This window comes from Triticum urartu, chromosome 2 (genome assembly GCF_003073215.2).
Source record: "Triticum urartu cultivar G1812 chromosome 2, Tu2.1, whole genome shotgun sequence".
Taxonomy (NCBI): domain Eukaryota; kingdom Viridiplantae; phylum Streptophyta; class Magnoliopsida; order Poales; family Poaceae; genus Triticum; species Triticum urartu.
In genome coordinates this window covers 732,945,820-732,960,562 of record NC_053023.1, presented here as the reverse complement: position 1 = coordinate 732,960,562, position 14,743 = coordinate 732,945,820, and the positions used below count along the sequence as shown (strand labels likewise).

Sequence of the window (14,743 nt, the reverse complement as noted above, 5' to 3'; positions counted from 1 at the left end):
AGGAATTTATAGCAAGAAATAGTGATGCAAAATCATCCCCCCCAAGCTTGGACATCACTTGTCCCTAAATGAGTGCCGAGCTTGGTAAACATGACCATAAGTTTAGGAAACTGACCTTTGTTCTTCTTTTAGTTATTAAGTTAACAACTCACAACAATTTATACTATTATAATTAAAAAAACTACGATATTCTAGAAACATTTACACCATAAACTCACATAGCCTGGGCACGCCTTGCGTCGAGAAACACAGCCAGCAGCAGATTGCGGCCTTGCCAAGGCAGGGAAATGGCAGCCCATAAATGTTTTCAGCTGCACCGGCATGACTGCATCGCTACATGATTAGTGCGCACCACTGCAAATCGACTGAAATAGTTTTCTGGTCAGTTGACTGGCGCAAATTTTATTTTCAGTCTACTAGCTAATGGGAAATGTAAGTAGGGTTAAAAATTTCACCAAAAATTCAGTGAAATTTCCGAAATTTCGCATATTTCTGTGTTGTCCAAAATATTTCTAACCCCAAAATTTCGATACAGCTTCCAGCTGATTTCAAAATAAATTTAAATTATGTTAAAATTCATTAAAATTAAGTAACATTTGAAATCTCAAAATCCTAAACAATTTCCGAAACATGTGAAATTTATTTCAGTGAGGTCCAAAATTAGTTTGTTTCCGAAATAGAAAACCAGTAACAATGGAAGCATAGATGCCAATCGTCTACAGATTGGATTACACATAACTCTCTATCTCCCACGCGTCTTTGTGCTGACCAACATTCCGAGCCCTGCGCTTGGTGATCTCTGACGACATGAAGCTCGGCATGGTCTCCTCCTCCTCCCAGTATCGAGAATCATCACCGCTCGTCCCCGCAAACCCATCATCCACGTCGTCGTCCAGTAACGCCCCCTCCGGCGGCCACACAAACGCGGGCTTCACCGGCGGCACGTCCGGCAGCGGCGCCGTCTTGGCGACAACCTGCAGCACGTTGGCCAGGGTCGGCCGGTCCGATGGGTTCGGGTTGCTGCAGGACAGACCGAGGAGCAGCAGCCGGGCGGCATCGTCGGCGTCGAACCCCGCGTCCGACGAGCGGAGCTCAGCGTCAACGGCTTCCAGCAGCCTCCCCTCTTGATGGAGCCACCAAACCCAATCGACCAGCAGCGGGAACTCGTCGTCCGCTTTGCCGAGGGACCTCCTGCCGGTGACGACCTCGAGGACCAGCACCCCGAACGCGTAGACGTCGGTCTGCCGGGTGGCCTTGTGGCTGACGGGGTACTCCGGCGCGATGAAGCCCCAGGTGCCCGCGACGCCGATGTCGGTGAAGGAGTTCTTGTCTAAGCCGACGACCCGCGCGAGGCCGAAGTCGCCGAGGCGGCCGCGGAAGGCCGAGTCGAGCATGATGTTGCTGGCCTTGATGTCGCGGTGGAGCACCGTGCGCTCGTACTCGTGGTGGACATAGTGCAAACCAGCGGCGACGTCCTTCACAATGTCGTAGCGTCTCCCCCAGGGCAGAACTGGCTGTTGGTGGCCACGGTGCTGCTGCTTTTCGTGGAACAGGTGCTTGTCTACGCTGCCATTGGGCATGTACTCGTAGATCAGTAGCAGCTCTCCATTCTCGTAAGACCAACCTGAAATTTGCTACGTCATAACTCATATACAGTACTCTTATATACAAGATTTTAAAAACGGTAATGCTAAAATCTGATTCAGATTTTTAAGCATGACAAATCAAACGTTTTTAATGGCAATTTTATGTTGGTGCGAGGATGGAGAATTTAGTTTGCAAGCATGTCAATTTTCTGGCAAAACAATGAACTGAAAGGGATTTGTCATGCTTGCCATCCTCGACAAATATAAATTGTCATAGAAAATGTTCAATTTGCCACGATAAAAAAATCTAACGTCAGATTTATAGTTGAGTACTTCAAAAAAATACTACAAGTATGGCCACAGATGTGAAGTTAGGGGTTTTGTGGCAAAAAAAAAGTGGAGCAAGTAGTGGCACTAATATATGAAGTTAAGGGATAAAATATGACAATTTTTGTAAATAGAGTAACATGAAAATATTACGAACAAGAAATCTGGTTATGTTATTTTCATCATATATACCACAGTTCAAATTAGATAAAATTATACTATCTTTGTTCCATTTCACTTGACGTTTTTAACCTTGTCAAATATTCAGGTTGCTAATCTTGACCACTAATTTTTACGTCAGTGCATCAAGGCACGTATAGTATAGTTGTACAAATATAATATTAACAAAATATAAAAAAGTAGTATGAAATTTCAAAGTAGATGATGGCCAAAACTATACATAATAATACTTGTTGACATTGGATCCTAACTAAAAGAAATTGTTTTGATTTATAAGATCAATTAATAAATTATTAATTGGAAGGGAACGATAATTTCATGACATCGTTTCACAATTTCTGTGTATATATGCATCAAATGTAATGCTCAGCGAAGTTTGCTAGAGCCAGTGCCAAAGTGTAAAACATCATATATTTAGAAAGGAGGAAGTAACTTCTATGTATCAATCAAATTAAATAGATTTAAACCTGCTCGCAATTGAAGTTCAAATGGAATCTAAATTTGCAACCAAAAATAGATCGACGCTAAGTTTGCCGTGAAAAGGCATAGTGCATAGTCTATTTAACGCATTACTTTTTTTTTGCTGAAATCTATGTTCACGTACATAGTCAGTTTACAACGAAAAAGGTTCCAAGACAAGCAGTTCGCCACCAGATTAAAAAACAGGAATTAAAAAAAATCATATACAGAGTGATCTTGGGCAGCTGGGCTTCCGTCTGCTGCCGTCATCAACCAAGCCACCAAGGAATAGAGATTGTTAAGGCCTTATTTGGTTTACAGGAATTTTGTAGGAATTCTATAAGATAGAATTTCTGTAAGAAATTTCTTCTTTAGAGACCTTTATTTTACAGGAATAATATCTTGTTAGTCTCTCCGATGCAGACCAGAGCAGTTCAAGTCGCTTGTTGGTCTTACCGTGCAAATTCTTGATGAAATTAAAGATTGGAGCGTGCCGCTGTAGGTGTGGAGGATTAGATCGTTTTGTGCTCTTTGTGTGATGCGAGTGTATCCACATTTGATGTTCGCATCGAATGTTGGACTCTTATAATCTATTTTCTCCCTTCTATAAAGATACGGTACGTCTTTGTCATACTCTCGGGAAAAAAAACTCTCTCCGATGCATATTAATTGTTGCTGATTTAGTAGAAAACTGTATTAAACCAGCGACAGTTGGAGGAGGGAGTACTATACATGGGAATGGTTCCTATCCTTCATATTTGAAAAGAAGCTCGGACTCAATGGGAAAACACTTACCATACACACTATGAACTAGTAAACGACTTCTCTTTCTTATACATATTTATATGATTTGAGATACATGTCATCTTACTTGCTATAGCTTTTCTATTCGACCATATTTCTATCTTATGAAGCAAAGGAGGAGGAGGAGGACTAAGTTTGTAAAGACGGTTCAAAGTTCCAAAGACATACTAGTCAGAGTCAACATTGGTAGTGTCTAATAAGATGTAGACATGCATGGACCAAGTAATGACATACCAAGAAGAGGGACAATGTTCTTGTGACGGAGCCGGTGGATGATGTCGACCTCGGCGAGGAAGTCCTCGTAGCCACGGTCATCTTTCCGGGTGAACTTCTTCACAGCCACATCGACTCGCCCTTCGCCGCGCTTCCCTGACCGTAGCGTTCCCTTGTACACGGCGCCGAAACCGCCTCTCCCCAACATCATCATCTCATGGAAGTTGTGGGTCGCCTTCCTGATGGTGGCGTGCTTGAACTCCCTGGGCACCCCGGGGAGCTGTCTCAGCACCTCTGAGAGCTTGAGCCTCGTCCTGAGAGCCTTGTACCTCGACGAGAAGTAGCAGGCCGCCACGAAAACGATGGCCATGATAACGGCTATAGGAAGCACCACCGTCAGCAGTATGGCCAAGAATTCTCTTCGCAGTTCACGACCATGGTTGGGTTCAGGGAGCATGGGTGGTTCCGGGAGTATGATGGGTTCCGGCGGGAGCTTCTCCATGGTGATGTTCCAGCTATAGACCACCGCCTGACAAGTGGGCAAGAATCTGCTCTTTGAGGCGAATAAACCGAAGTAACCCGAAGCGCCTTGGGGCGACCTAACGACGTCGGTGACGTTGAGCGGCATGTGAAGCGTGGGTTCCTCAGGTTTGGGCTTGCCGCCCTCGACCACATACACCGATAGGTTGTGAGCGGCGGCGTTGTAATCGACCCAGACGGTGTAGATCGCCATGGACGTCGTGTTCAGCTCCGGCTCGATGGAAACGTACATGCTGGTGGTACCTTGAGAATAGTAGTACTCTGCTTGACTGACCTCGACGGCGACGCGGCGGCCGTCGGGGAATGTGGTCCTAGACCTGGCCAAGGATGCGTATGTGGCTCTGTGGAAGCCATCCAAAATGGGAGGCAGTATCCCGAACATAAGGCCGCCGTCGCCTTCGCGTGATGTGTTGGCGCTCATGGTGAATGTGGCGTTGAAGGACGCCTCAAGCTTTGGCTCGTCGTACCTCCACGGCCATTGCCACTTAAAGTTGATGTCGGATGGTTCACCGACCGGCTGCCACAGAATGACTTCCACCGGGAGGATGGCACATCCGGCCCGCCTCTTGGGGTCAGGTGGGTAATAGACGGGCGGCTGGTAGACGTCGTCGGTGGTGAGGTGGAGGGCGCCGTCTATGACGCCTGCATCCCAGGAGCTCTGCAGAACTCCAATAATGGGCAGGTCGAGCTGGAAAATGCAGACGTCGCCGCCCTTCACATCGGAGTAAGAGTGGTGGGCGGGCCAACAATCCGAAAACGATGATGCGGTGCAGGGGCTCAAGACTGTCACCAATACAAGGATGCAGCGCAACAGACCTGGCAACGGCAGACTTACTGCAAGCTTCAGGTCCCGCCGGTGCCAGGGAAGAAGGACCATCATCGTCGCTCACTTCCACGTTTTCCTCTTCTAAACTGCTCTTCTCCTAGGTGTTTCTTCTCTCCTGGTCTGGTCTATCTATATGCATGATGGGAGTGAATTGAGTCCAGGAGCTTCAACTGTAGTAGCACGGCGTGGGAACGTATGTGGACCGCTGAGACTAGCGATAAAATGACACGTAGGTGTGTCATGTTAGTGGTCAAGAAAACGCGTCAACAAGTCAAGTCCAGGACTGATTCTATTTATCTTCCTAGAGCATCTACAGCCGGAGACCTCAAACCCTTCTCACACACCTGGACGGACGGCGCAATCACTGTCTGGTAAACAAAAAGCTGACCCAGACTGGCGCCTTATATTGGGCTGATCGGCACCCTCATATCAAGCCCAAATATAGGGCGGATATGAGGAGGCCCGGACGTGACCAGGCGTGTTAGCGCGTTGTACCCGGCCCATGCTGGTCCACCGGACCCCATTTATATTCGTCCTCATTCGTTCCCCGAACAAACCCTAGCCACTCCACTGCACCCCCCCCCCCTCACCCCCCTAAGCTCTCGTTCGGCGATCTCCGGCCTTCCCCGTCATGGCGGGCAACGGATCTGACCACAACCAGTCAGACCCGTCGACTAGGTGTGTCGTTCCGTGCGGGTTGAAGGAGGCAATAGCCATCCGCATTGCACTCCGCCGCTTACAGGAGGACTGCGCCCGACCGACAGCGAGATTTATTTGGCGCAAGTCCATTGTGTCAGCACATTGGACGCTCAGATCCTCTGAGGCTGGATCATCACGGTCCTCTCAGGAGCCTTCCAATCTCCTTTTTCCCATCACCGGTCTATCGGAGAATGAGTGCTACCGGGACTAGTGTGCCCACGGTGGGAAGGAGAGGATGAGGATGGTCGAGGCCTGCCTCGCTAGTCGCTACCGACATGGCGGAGGTGGCGGCGCGCGGTGCCCAGAGGAGGAAGCCATCCACGCTAGCATCTTAAAGCGGCAGCGAAGGAACACGCGCGCCATCACCCTAAAGCAGAAACGGGTTGTCGTGCCATAGCCGGACTGCCCCCCCCCCCCCCCCCCCCCCCCAAGGAAGAGAATGAGTAGAGTGATGGGTCAGACAGCTCTGGCGAAGAGCAGATCCAGCTTGATCCATACTGCTTTCGACCGCTAATTCCGCGAGATGGACGGCAAGGATGCCGGGAAGGGCAAGGACAACCTTGGATGATCTTCTCCATAGCTAGTATGTAGGGAAAACATGGCAAATATTGGTAGTCCAATGGCATGTCCTGAGCCACACGGTGTGGGTTGCATCGTTTACGTAGTTGCATGACTTTGTATGAATTTAAGATATGCTAATTGAGATGTCCGATTGTGAGAGGGGAAAACTGAGGATTGACCGGTCACTATCCGTGGACGCGTCTAGACACGTCCACGGGCTTTTACGAAGGGTCATCGGCCGAATTTTATTAGAAAGAAAGAGAGTACAACAGCGATCCACAGTCTAGGCAATCTAGAGCTGTTAATCGGCAGAGTCAAAGCTCCGAACAGAGAAGAAACAACCTAAAATGAAACCCAGCAAGGGCCCAACATCAGTACACATCGCCTACACAACCGGCAGCTCTCCAGACAGAAATATCTTCTCTTGTCAGCTCCATCACCCTGTCCACATTGCTGGCCACATGCTCAAAAATCCTCGCGTTTCTTTCTTTCCAAATTCTCCAGTGAATCAGAATAGTGATGGTGTCAAAATTTCTTCGAGCTGACTTGGGAATTTCCTTTCGAGTATTGATCCACCAAGATTCAGAGCTGTCACAGTGATCATCAAGGATCGAGAACTGAGCCCGCGTCCAGTCTCTGAACCTGGACCAAACCTGCTGTGTGAATCGGCAAAATAAGAACAGATGATTGCAGTCTTCGGCCACCGAGAGACACAGCGGGCATACATCATTTGAGGGCCAGCCCCTTTTTTGCAGGTTATCCGCAGTCAAACATCTCTTATGAATGACCAGCCACATGAAAAATTTGCATCTAGGTGGAGTTTTGGATTTACAGATTGGTTTATGGCAAGCAAAGCGCATATTTGCAGCGAAGGCCACATGAAAAATTTGCATCTAGGTGGAGCTTTTGATTTCTAGATTGGTTTATGGCAAGCAAAGCGCATATTTGCAGCGAAGAACATACCGTAAGCACTGCTGACCGAGAAATTCAGGTCACCCGTCAGCCTCCAAACCAAACTATCCGGAGCCTCCGTAGTTAGAACTGTGTCTTGAACGAGGTCCCAAACTTGTAGATATTGCGTCATGGCCTGTGCCGAGATGCCTCCTGAGATCACCCTAATCCAGCCCCTATTAGCAAGGGCCTCCTTCACCGAGCGACCAGAGTCTTTGACGAAGGAAAACAAAGCAGGGGCCAGCTCGTCAATGGACCGCCCACCTGGCAGCCATTTGTCCGTCAAAATTTGGCCCTCTGGCCATCGCCCAAACGTATTAGCGTCGCCGCTTTAACCATGGCAGAGACTCCCTTCCCCGTTTCCTCTGGCAGCATACACCAAGGCCTCTCCTCGGCCTCCCATCTCAAGCACGGCCAGTGACAACGGAGGGCGAATCCAAACCATTTGAGATTCAAGATCCCCAAGCCACCACATTCTTTGGGCATGCAAACTCGTGACCATGGCAGGAGACAGTGCCCCCCATTAATATCCAAATCCCCCTTCCATAAGAAGCCCCGGCATCTCCTTTTAATAATCTTCAACGCCCACGCCGGCAACTGCATAACCGAGAGGAAATGGATTGGAAACGCCATGAGAACCGATTGAGTGAGCGTCAGGCGCCCCGCCGGTGCCATCAACCTTGGTTTCCACCCCTTCATCTTGCTGGAATATTTGTCGATGAGGGGCCAAACATCCTGTCTCTTTAAGAGGTAAATAGAGAGGGGCAGTCCAAGGTACTACAGCGGGGATAGTTTGGATTGGCAGCCGAAGAACTGAGCCACAGCCGCCGAGGAGGACTCATCGCATCTGATGCAAGTAACCGTGCTCTTTTGCAGGTTGATGCGAAGCCCGGAAGCCTCTCCGAAAAGTTTCAGAATGGCAGCAATCACCTCCATATCACTAGGGCAGTTTCTGAAAAAGAGAACCGCGTCGTCTGCAAAAGAGGAGGCCCTCGGCACATTGGTATTGAGACCCAAGCTCGATAACAGGTTGTTCTGTGCAGCCCAACTGATCATGGCTTGTAGGACGTCCATGAATAAGATGAAAAGAGCTGGGGATAGCAAGTCACCTTGCCTCACCCCCACTGCCCAGAGAGAAAGGCTCACTAGTCTCACCATTAACCCGCACTAAGGAGGAAGCAGTGCGTAGAAGGCCGCAGATCCAAGAACACCAACGGTTCCCAAAACCTCTCCTCTTTAAAATCTGAATAATGAATTCCCAAGACAGGGTGTCAAATGCCTTAGAGATATCAATTTTCATCAACACCGACGAGACTTTCTTCCTGTGCAAACACTCTGGCTGTATTGTGCACAAACTTAAAATTCTCATGTATGCTCCTACGGCTGATGAACGCACTCTGCACTTGAGAGACGAGGGCCGGCAGTAGGGGAGCGAGCCGAACAGCCAACACTTTGGCAAAGATTTTCACTGCACCATGAATCAAATTTATCGGTCTGAAATCAGCCACCTCCAGGGAACACTCTTTCTTGTGCAGCAAAGTGATGATGGAAGAGTTCAATAAGCCAAAGGACAAAAACTTATTCCTGTGCAACTCGAGCATTACCGCCATAAAATCGTGCAAAATTATGTCCCAGCAGACCTTGTAGAAAAGTCCTGAAAAACCGCCGGGCTTTTAAGGGGTCGAATTTGCCGAGTCCGGTTATAGATGCTTTTACATGAACGAATAAAAGAAAGTAGATATTGTAAGTGAGAAGTGTTGCCGGCCCTTGTTCTGACGCATCAGCATTTGGTGCTTTTGCACGAAGCGGAACCCGGCCGGAGCAAAGAATTTTTATTTACAAGTGCGACTTGTAATCTGAGGATGCTTCTCCTACTACCTCTGTAACATAATATAAAATGTTTTTTTACACGGTCATAATGTCAAAAGGCTGTCTTATATTATGATATAAAGGGACTACAATTTTTTAGAACGTACGTTTGGCTCTCGGTCTCCACGGAGATTTTTCTAAAATTCAAACTTTTTGGTTTCAAAAAAATATGAACAAATTTGTGCAAGTAAACAAGAATCTTATGTGTAGGTGTGTAAAATTTCATGATGAAATACGTTAAAATGTGACCTGTACAAAAAAGACAAATTCATGGCTTGAGAGGATGAACAGTATTATGTGTTAAAAAGCCTCAGATATTCGTCTTTTTTACACAGCCCTCATTTCAACATATTTTGCCCTGAAAATTTACACACATGTGTGTTATGCCTTCATGTATATCTGTATTTAAAAAAATTGAAATGTACAAATATGAACTTTGAAAATTGAATTTAGAGGCCTCCATGGAGGCCGAGTTCCAAAGGCAATTTCCAGTACATGTTTTTCATCTTCTTTCATTTCTTCTGTATGTATTGGCTGTTCCAGACTTTGAGTGCTGGAGCAAGGATGCTACTACATGATTGTTTCTTATTCTATGATATTAATTTCCATGCTCGTGACTGTGTGAACAGCAGATGAAAACTACAAATAACAACCATATAATAAGATTGTACCAGCAGTGTTCCTAGTAAAATATCTCTAAAATCAAAAGTTTTAAATAGGCCTCTTAGCGACGGCTCGGCCAAAAGCTATGAAATGCAGCTATAGCGTGCTAAGCCCCATTTAGCGTTTCAACATAAATCAATACAAAAATGGAAACAAACATACAATCAGGCAACAATTTAACATATACTGCTGAATTTCTTTATTGTTTAGGCAGATTAAGTCAACTGAATTTGTATAAACAGTGGGCCTGCTTCTAAAGAGGACTAGCATCAGCCAATTGCAAAGGAGGTGTGATTTCTCATGCCTAACGATTCAGACCTGATTGCAGACCGGACTCAGGATCATGTGCTGATTAATTTAAGGCCTCACAATGGTTGGTGTTTTTTTTCATTCAAGCAAAAGCGCCAAGATGATAATCAGAACTGTTACAGTTGTACTGGCAGAGTTAGAGCATCTCCAGCCGTTCGACCCCCCAAGGGCACGAAAAAGTGCCGCTTGAGGGCGAGCCGGCGTTTTTTTCGGCGTGAGGGCGAGCACGTTCCCAGCCGCCGCCCCCAGGTCGCCCCCAGACGCCCCCACAATTTGTCCAAATTTCAACAAACACGGTCAAATTTGAATAAACACGGCCAAATTTTGGCGAAATTTAGGCGTTTTTTACACGAATAAAAGGGACGAAAAAAAACCTAAACTACGGCCGATGTTTCTCCTCCTTGACACGGCCGCTGCTCGACCCCTCGCCCCGGCGCACTGCTTCACTCAAGCGGCGGGTTGTTGCCGCCCTCGACGTGCGCGAGGACGCCGCTGAGCGTGCGGCCAGGGACGCCCCACCACAGGCGGCGGCCCTCGCTGTTGTTGCGGCCGCGCGGCATCGGCGCGTTGTTGGTGGAGACGAGCCGCTCCTCCTGCCGGCGTTCGAAGTACGCCGCCCACGCCGCGTGGTTGTCGGCGGCGTACTCCGAGAGCGCCCGCTCGATCTCGGCGTGGAAATAGGGCGTCTCAGGGACGGCCAGAGGGGGGACAGGGACCCCGCCGGCGCTGAGCCTCCACCGCGATGGAGTGCGTACGTCGGGGGTGCGGGGTAGTTGGCCTCGTGGAGGAGGTAGGCCTCCCACGCATGCAGCGAGCGGCGGCCGAAACCGTTGGCCGCCGCCTCGTCGCCGGGGTACCTCGCGCTCATGGTTGCGGCGGGGGGGGGGGGGGGGGGGGGGGGGGGGGGGGGGGGCTCGAACAGCGAAGAGAGGGGAGGAAGTGCGGCGGCGAGGAGGGGGAGGACTGCCGATGGATGGGTGCCTCACCGACGCGGCCAGGGGCGCCTTTTATAGCGGCTCGGGGGCGGCCGCATGCGAACGCGTGGCGGAAGGCGGGGCGGCGTCGCCGCACTTCGCCGCCCGTGAATCAATGGCAGGCTGACCAGCGGCAACCTTGGTATTGATTCCCCGTGAGAAAACCGAGACGATGAGGACGACCAGCCTTCGTCTCGCTGACGCGCCGGTCCCGCCACTTTTTCGCGCCAAAACGTTCGCGCCGGCGCCTTCGGACGCCCCCCAGCGCGCCGGGTTCGGGTTGGGTGCGCTGGCGCCAATTTTGGCCCAATCCGGCAAAAAACAGGCTCGTGGGACGCGACTGGACCGATTTTTCGGTACCGGCGCTAAAAAAGGCCTTGGGGGGGGGCCTGTTGGGGGCGTGGCCGGAGATGCTCTTATCCTAGTTGTTTTACGAAAGAACTACAGTAGTTGTTCTTGTTATAGAGCATTTTTATTCTGGCGAATCATTAGAATCAGGAGCATTCACCATTGTTCTGTAGCAATATCATTTGAGCATACAAGCAACCATTTATTCCTATATGGATCTAGCGAGCATTCACAAGAAGAGATGAACAGAGGGTAGAGGAGCTTGCCTCCCGACGAGATGTGCTAGGTCATGGTCGCCTGGTGGATGCCTTCGTCGCCGGCGGCAGTGTGGACTGGCGGCCCGGAGAAAGTTGCTAGGAGGGAGCAGCCGCAACGAACTGGCCGGGAGCTGCCTCGCCGTGGCCGGAAGGAAGTGGCCAGGGAGGTCAGTCGCAGGTCGAGGCCAGTGCCATGGCTGCTCGTTGGCCGGCCGCCGCCAGCGTTCTGCCTTGAGAGGTGGGGATAGGGTTGGCTCGAGAGGAGCAGTCCTCAGCCGGCCCGTGCTGTTTTCTTTTTGAACAGAAATTTTTGGGCCCGACGCGGGACGCTAACGCTATCTTTTTTCTTTTAAGAAAATGGACGCCAACGCTATTTGGTAGTCCAAAATTACCCCTAGCGCGCTATCACTTCTGCCTCGGTACAACCCTCCTAAACATTAGCCATCGGCCATTGATCCATCAAATCAAGGCCACTTTGCCGGCTCCGTTACAAATTGCGACACCGTATTTCTAATTTGGGTCAGTCACTTCTTTTTGCCGCGTCGAACAGAGCTAAACTAAAAAAGAAAAAAAGAAATGACGCATATATGCAGGTTCAACTCGAATAGATGCGCAAATAACGGTGAATTGGTTCACATATCCAGCTTGTACATGGTGAAATATGAGATATGTGACATGAATGCTGGTACCATTATATAGTCGAATGATACGATTTTCTTTGAGAATATGTTTTCTACGGGAGATATGTCTAGCTCGTCTAGTCAGAGATCATCCACACCTTATGAACCCTCTTGTCCATTGATGAGATCCTTGAGGATAATAACAATAAAGCTCCAAGAAAGAGCAACGGGAAAATGACTGCAAAAGCATTTTGGTGGAGATTTCATTGTGTACCTCGTAGATAATACTCCCGCTTTCATTTCAGAAGTTTATGCATCTCCTGATGTTGACTATGAAAAGGAAGGTATATGTAGTGAGATGGATTTCATCATAACTAATGGGACATGGGAGATTACTGACCGTCTTTATGGATGTAAACCTGTAAGATATAAATGTGTGTTCAAGAAAAAGCTTAAGTTCAATGTCATTATTGAAAAATACAAGGCATGGCTTGTAGACAAGGGTTATACCCCAAAAAGACGAAGATTTCCTTCATACTTACTCACTGGTGGCTAGATTGACCACACGGTGTCCAAGGGCTCTGGGCTTTCTCTATGGGCATAGTGAAGGTAGAGAGATGATGGAATGGAAGACTTCCATGTTGTCATTGACCACACGGTGTCCAGAGGCTCTGGGCAGTCATCGATTCAAGGGTTCAACAACGATCAATGCAGCTTCAGGGCGTTGGTCCTTAGGGTGCGTGCACGAAGACTTTCATGTTGTCATCGACAAGGTCGAGAAGGCTCCGATAGGGGAGTGGTGACAACGGCGCGTCGGCGGGTCGTTATTCAAGTGGTAGTGGTCGTTTGGTGTTCTAGAGGTTTCGATGTAATTTTTTGTGTGTTTGAGGTGCTTTATACTTGTGATGAACTTTTATAATATACATGAATCTTTTTCAAAAAAAAAAATCAGAACATCCATTGCAAAAAATTAACAGTCCAAACAGTTGATGCAAAATTACTTCCACTAATAGTATGATGAACATTTGTAAGAGCATCACTATTTTAGATCCAGGCCTCAGCTCTACTATCTAAAAGAACAAGGATAAAGTTCTCAGCCGATAGAAAAAAGAGGATTATGAGCCCATTGCCACTTCCAACAATTAACCCATTTGAAATACAGCAGCAGCGTGTCTCCTATTTGGCGCGTAGGTGGCGCACTAGCACAAAACGTGTAAGCCCCCCTCCCCAGGGTACATTTGGACCGACCCAACTAATTTTTTGCGTTTTGGGGAAGGTTCCCTCCCAGAAGGTAATTTCTTTTGGTTTGTCTCCGCTTTTTAATTTTTCATTCTTTCCTTTGTTTTTCCCTTTCTTTGTTCTTTAATTATTATTTTATTTTTTATTTTCATGTTTGTTTTTCCTTTATTTTCGTTAACTTTTTTACTTTTTATTTTTCATTTTGGTTACATCTTTCATATTTTCTAATATTTTTTGAATTCATGAACATTTTCAGAATTTCCCAACATTTTTTATTAAAATACTTAGTATTTATAAAATTAAGTACTCATGATATTTTGAAAAAAATCGTGATTTATTTTAAATCATGAATTTTTTTGAATCCGTGGATATTTTTTTCTGCAAATTTGCGTACAATTGATGAAATATGAACATTTTTTTTGAAACTCGAGAAACATTTTTATGAATCAGGGAGCATTTTCTAAGACGACAAACATTTTTGGAAATTAACAAAGATTGTTTGAAATGCATGAACATTTTTTAAATTCATGAAAATTTATTGAATCAGCGAACATTTTTTTAATCAATGAATTCTTTTGAATCTTGCAAACATATTTCTAATTCACGGACATTTATAGAAATTCACGAACATTTTTTGAATACATGAATTTGTTCTGAGAAATATGAACATTGTTTAATTCCCCAATCAATTTTTCAAAATTATGAACATTTTTTTAATCTGCGAATATTTTATGATCTCCCAAACTTATTTCAAATCCTAAAAAAATTAATTCATGAACATTTATAGTTTCTCAAACTTTTTTTCCAAAATCAAATTTAAAAACATGGAACTTTTTTAAATCCTGAATTATTTATGTAAGACGAAAAAAGAAAAAAAACAGGGGGTGCGTTCGGCGTCTTCCCAACGCGTACAATGTTAAATAGGAGGTCGCAACCTAGCAGCAACACATTACCCCTCAAAAAAGAAAAGGAAAAAGGCAGCGCACACAACCACCATCGCCACCATCACCGCCACCGGAGAGCGGCCAGAAAATGGCCTTGCAGGCGATCACTGAGAGGCTCCTGATGGAAATCCATTGCCTCCCCACCGCAACCAATCTCATCCACGCCTCCATCGCCTCGTCGTCGACCGGTCCTTCCCCTGGCGCTTTCGCAAGCTCCATCCCCGCCCCTCCTCAGCTTCCTTAACCAGAGCTTCACCGAAACCACTTCAACCCTGCCATCTTGCTTCACACCTGCGCGCCGGTAGCAAGTGATGCCCTTTGGGATCCGATTGGATAACGAAGGTATTCCCGCCCTTTCCCCAAGGAGTGGCCAT

At 47.3% G+C, this 14,743-nt stretch overlaps 1 protein-coding gene across 1 annotated transcript; it reads right to left on the bottom strand.

Moving 5' to 3' along the window:
* Positions 1-592: 592 nt before the first annotated feature.
* Positions 593-5,471, bottom strand: LOC125540282 (probable L-type lectin-domain containing receptor kinase S.5). The gene is made up of 2 exons (XM_048703883.1): positions 3,591-5,471; positions 593-1,624 (listed from the first exon to the last, which is right to left on the bottom strand). The coding sequence occupies exons 1-2, from the start codon at positions 4,987-4,989 to the stop codon at positions 729-731; spliced, it is 2,295 nt and encodes a 764-aa protein (XP_048559840.1). The 5' UTR covers positions 4,990-5,471; the 3' UTR covers positions 593-728.
* Positions 5,472-14,743: the final 9,272 nt, after the last annotated feature.

What these genes read in the sequence shown, in the direction of transcription:
- LOC125540282 (XM_048703883.1), bottom strand. Translation starts at nt 4,989, where the DNA reads ATGATGGTCCTTCTTCCCTGGCACCGGCGGGACCTGAAGCTTGCAGTA. An exon ending in GAACATTGTCCCTCTTCTTG is followed by an intron (nt 1,625 to 3,590) that starts GTATGTCATTAC and finishes AGCAAATTTCAG; the next exon opens with GTTGGTCTTACGAGAATGGA.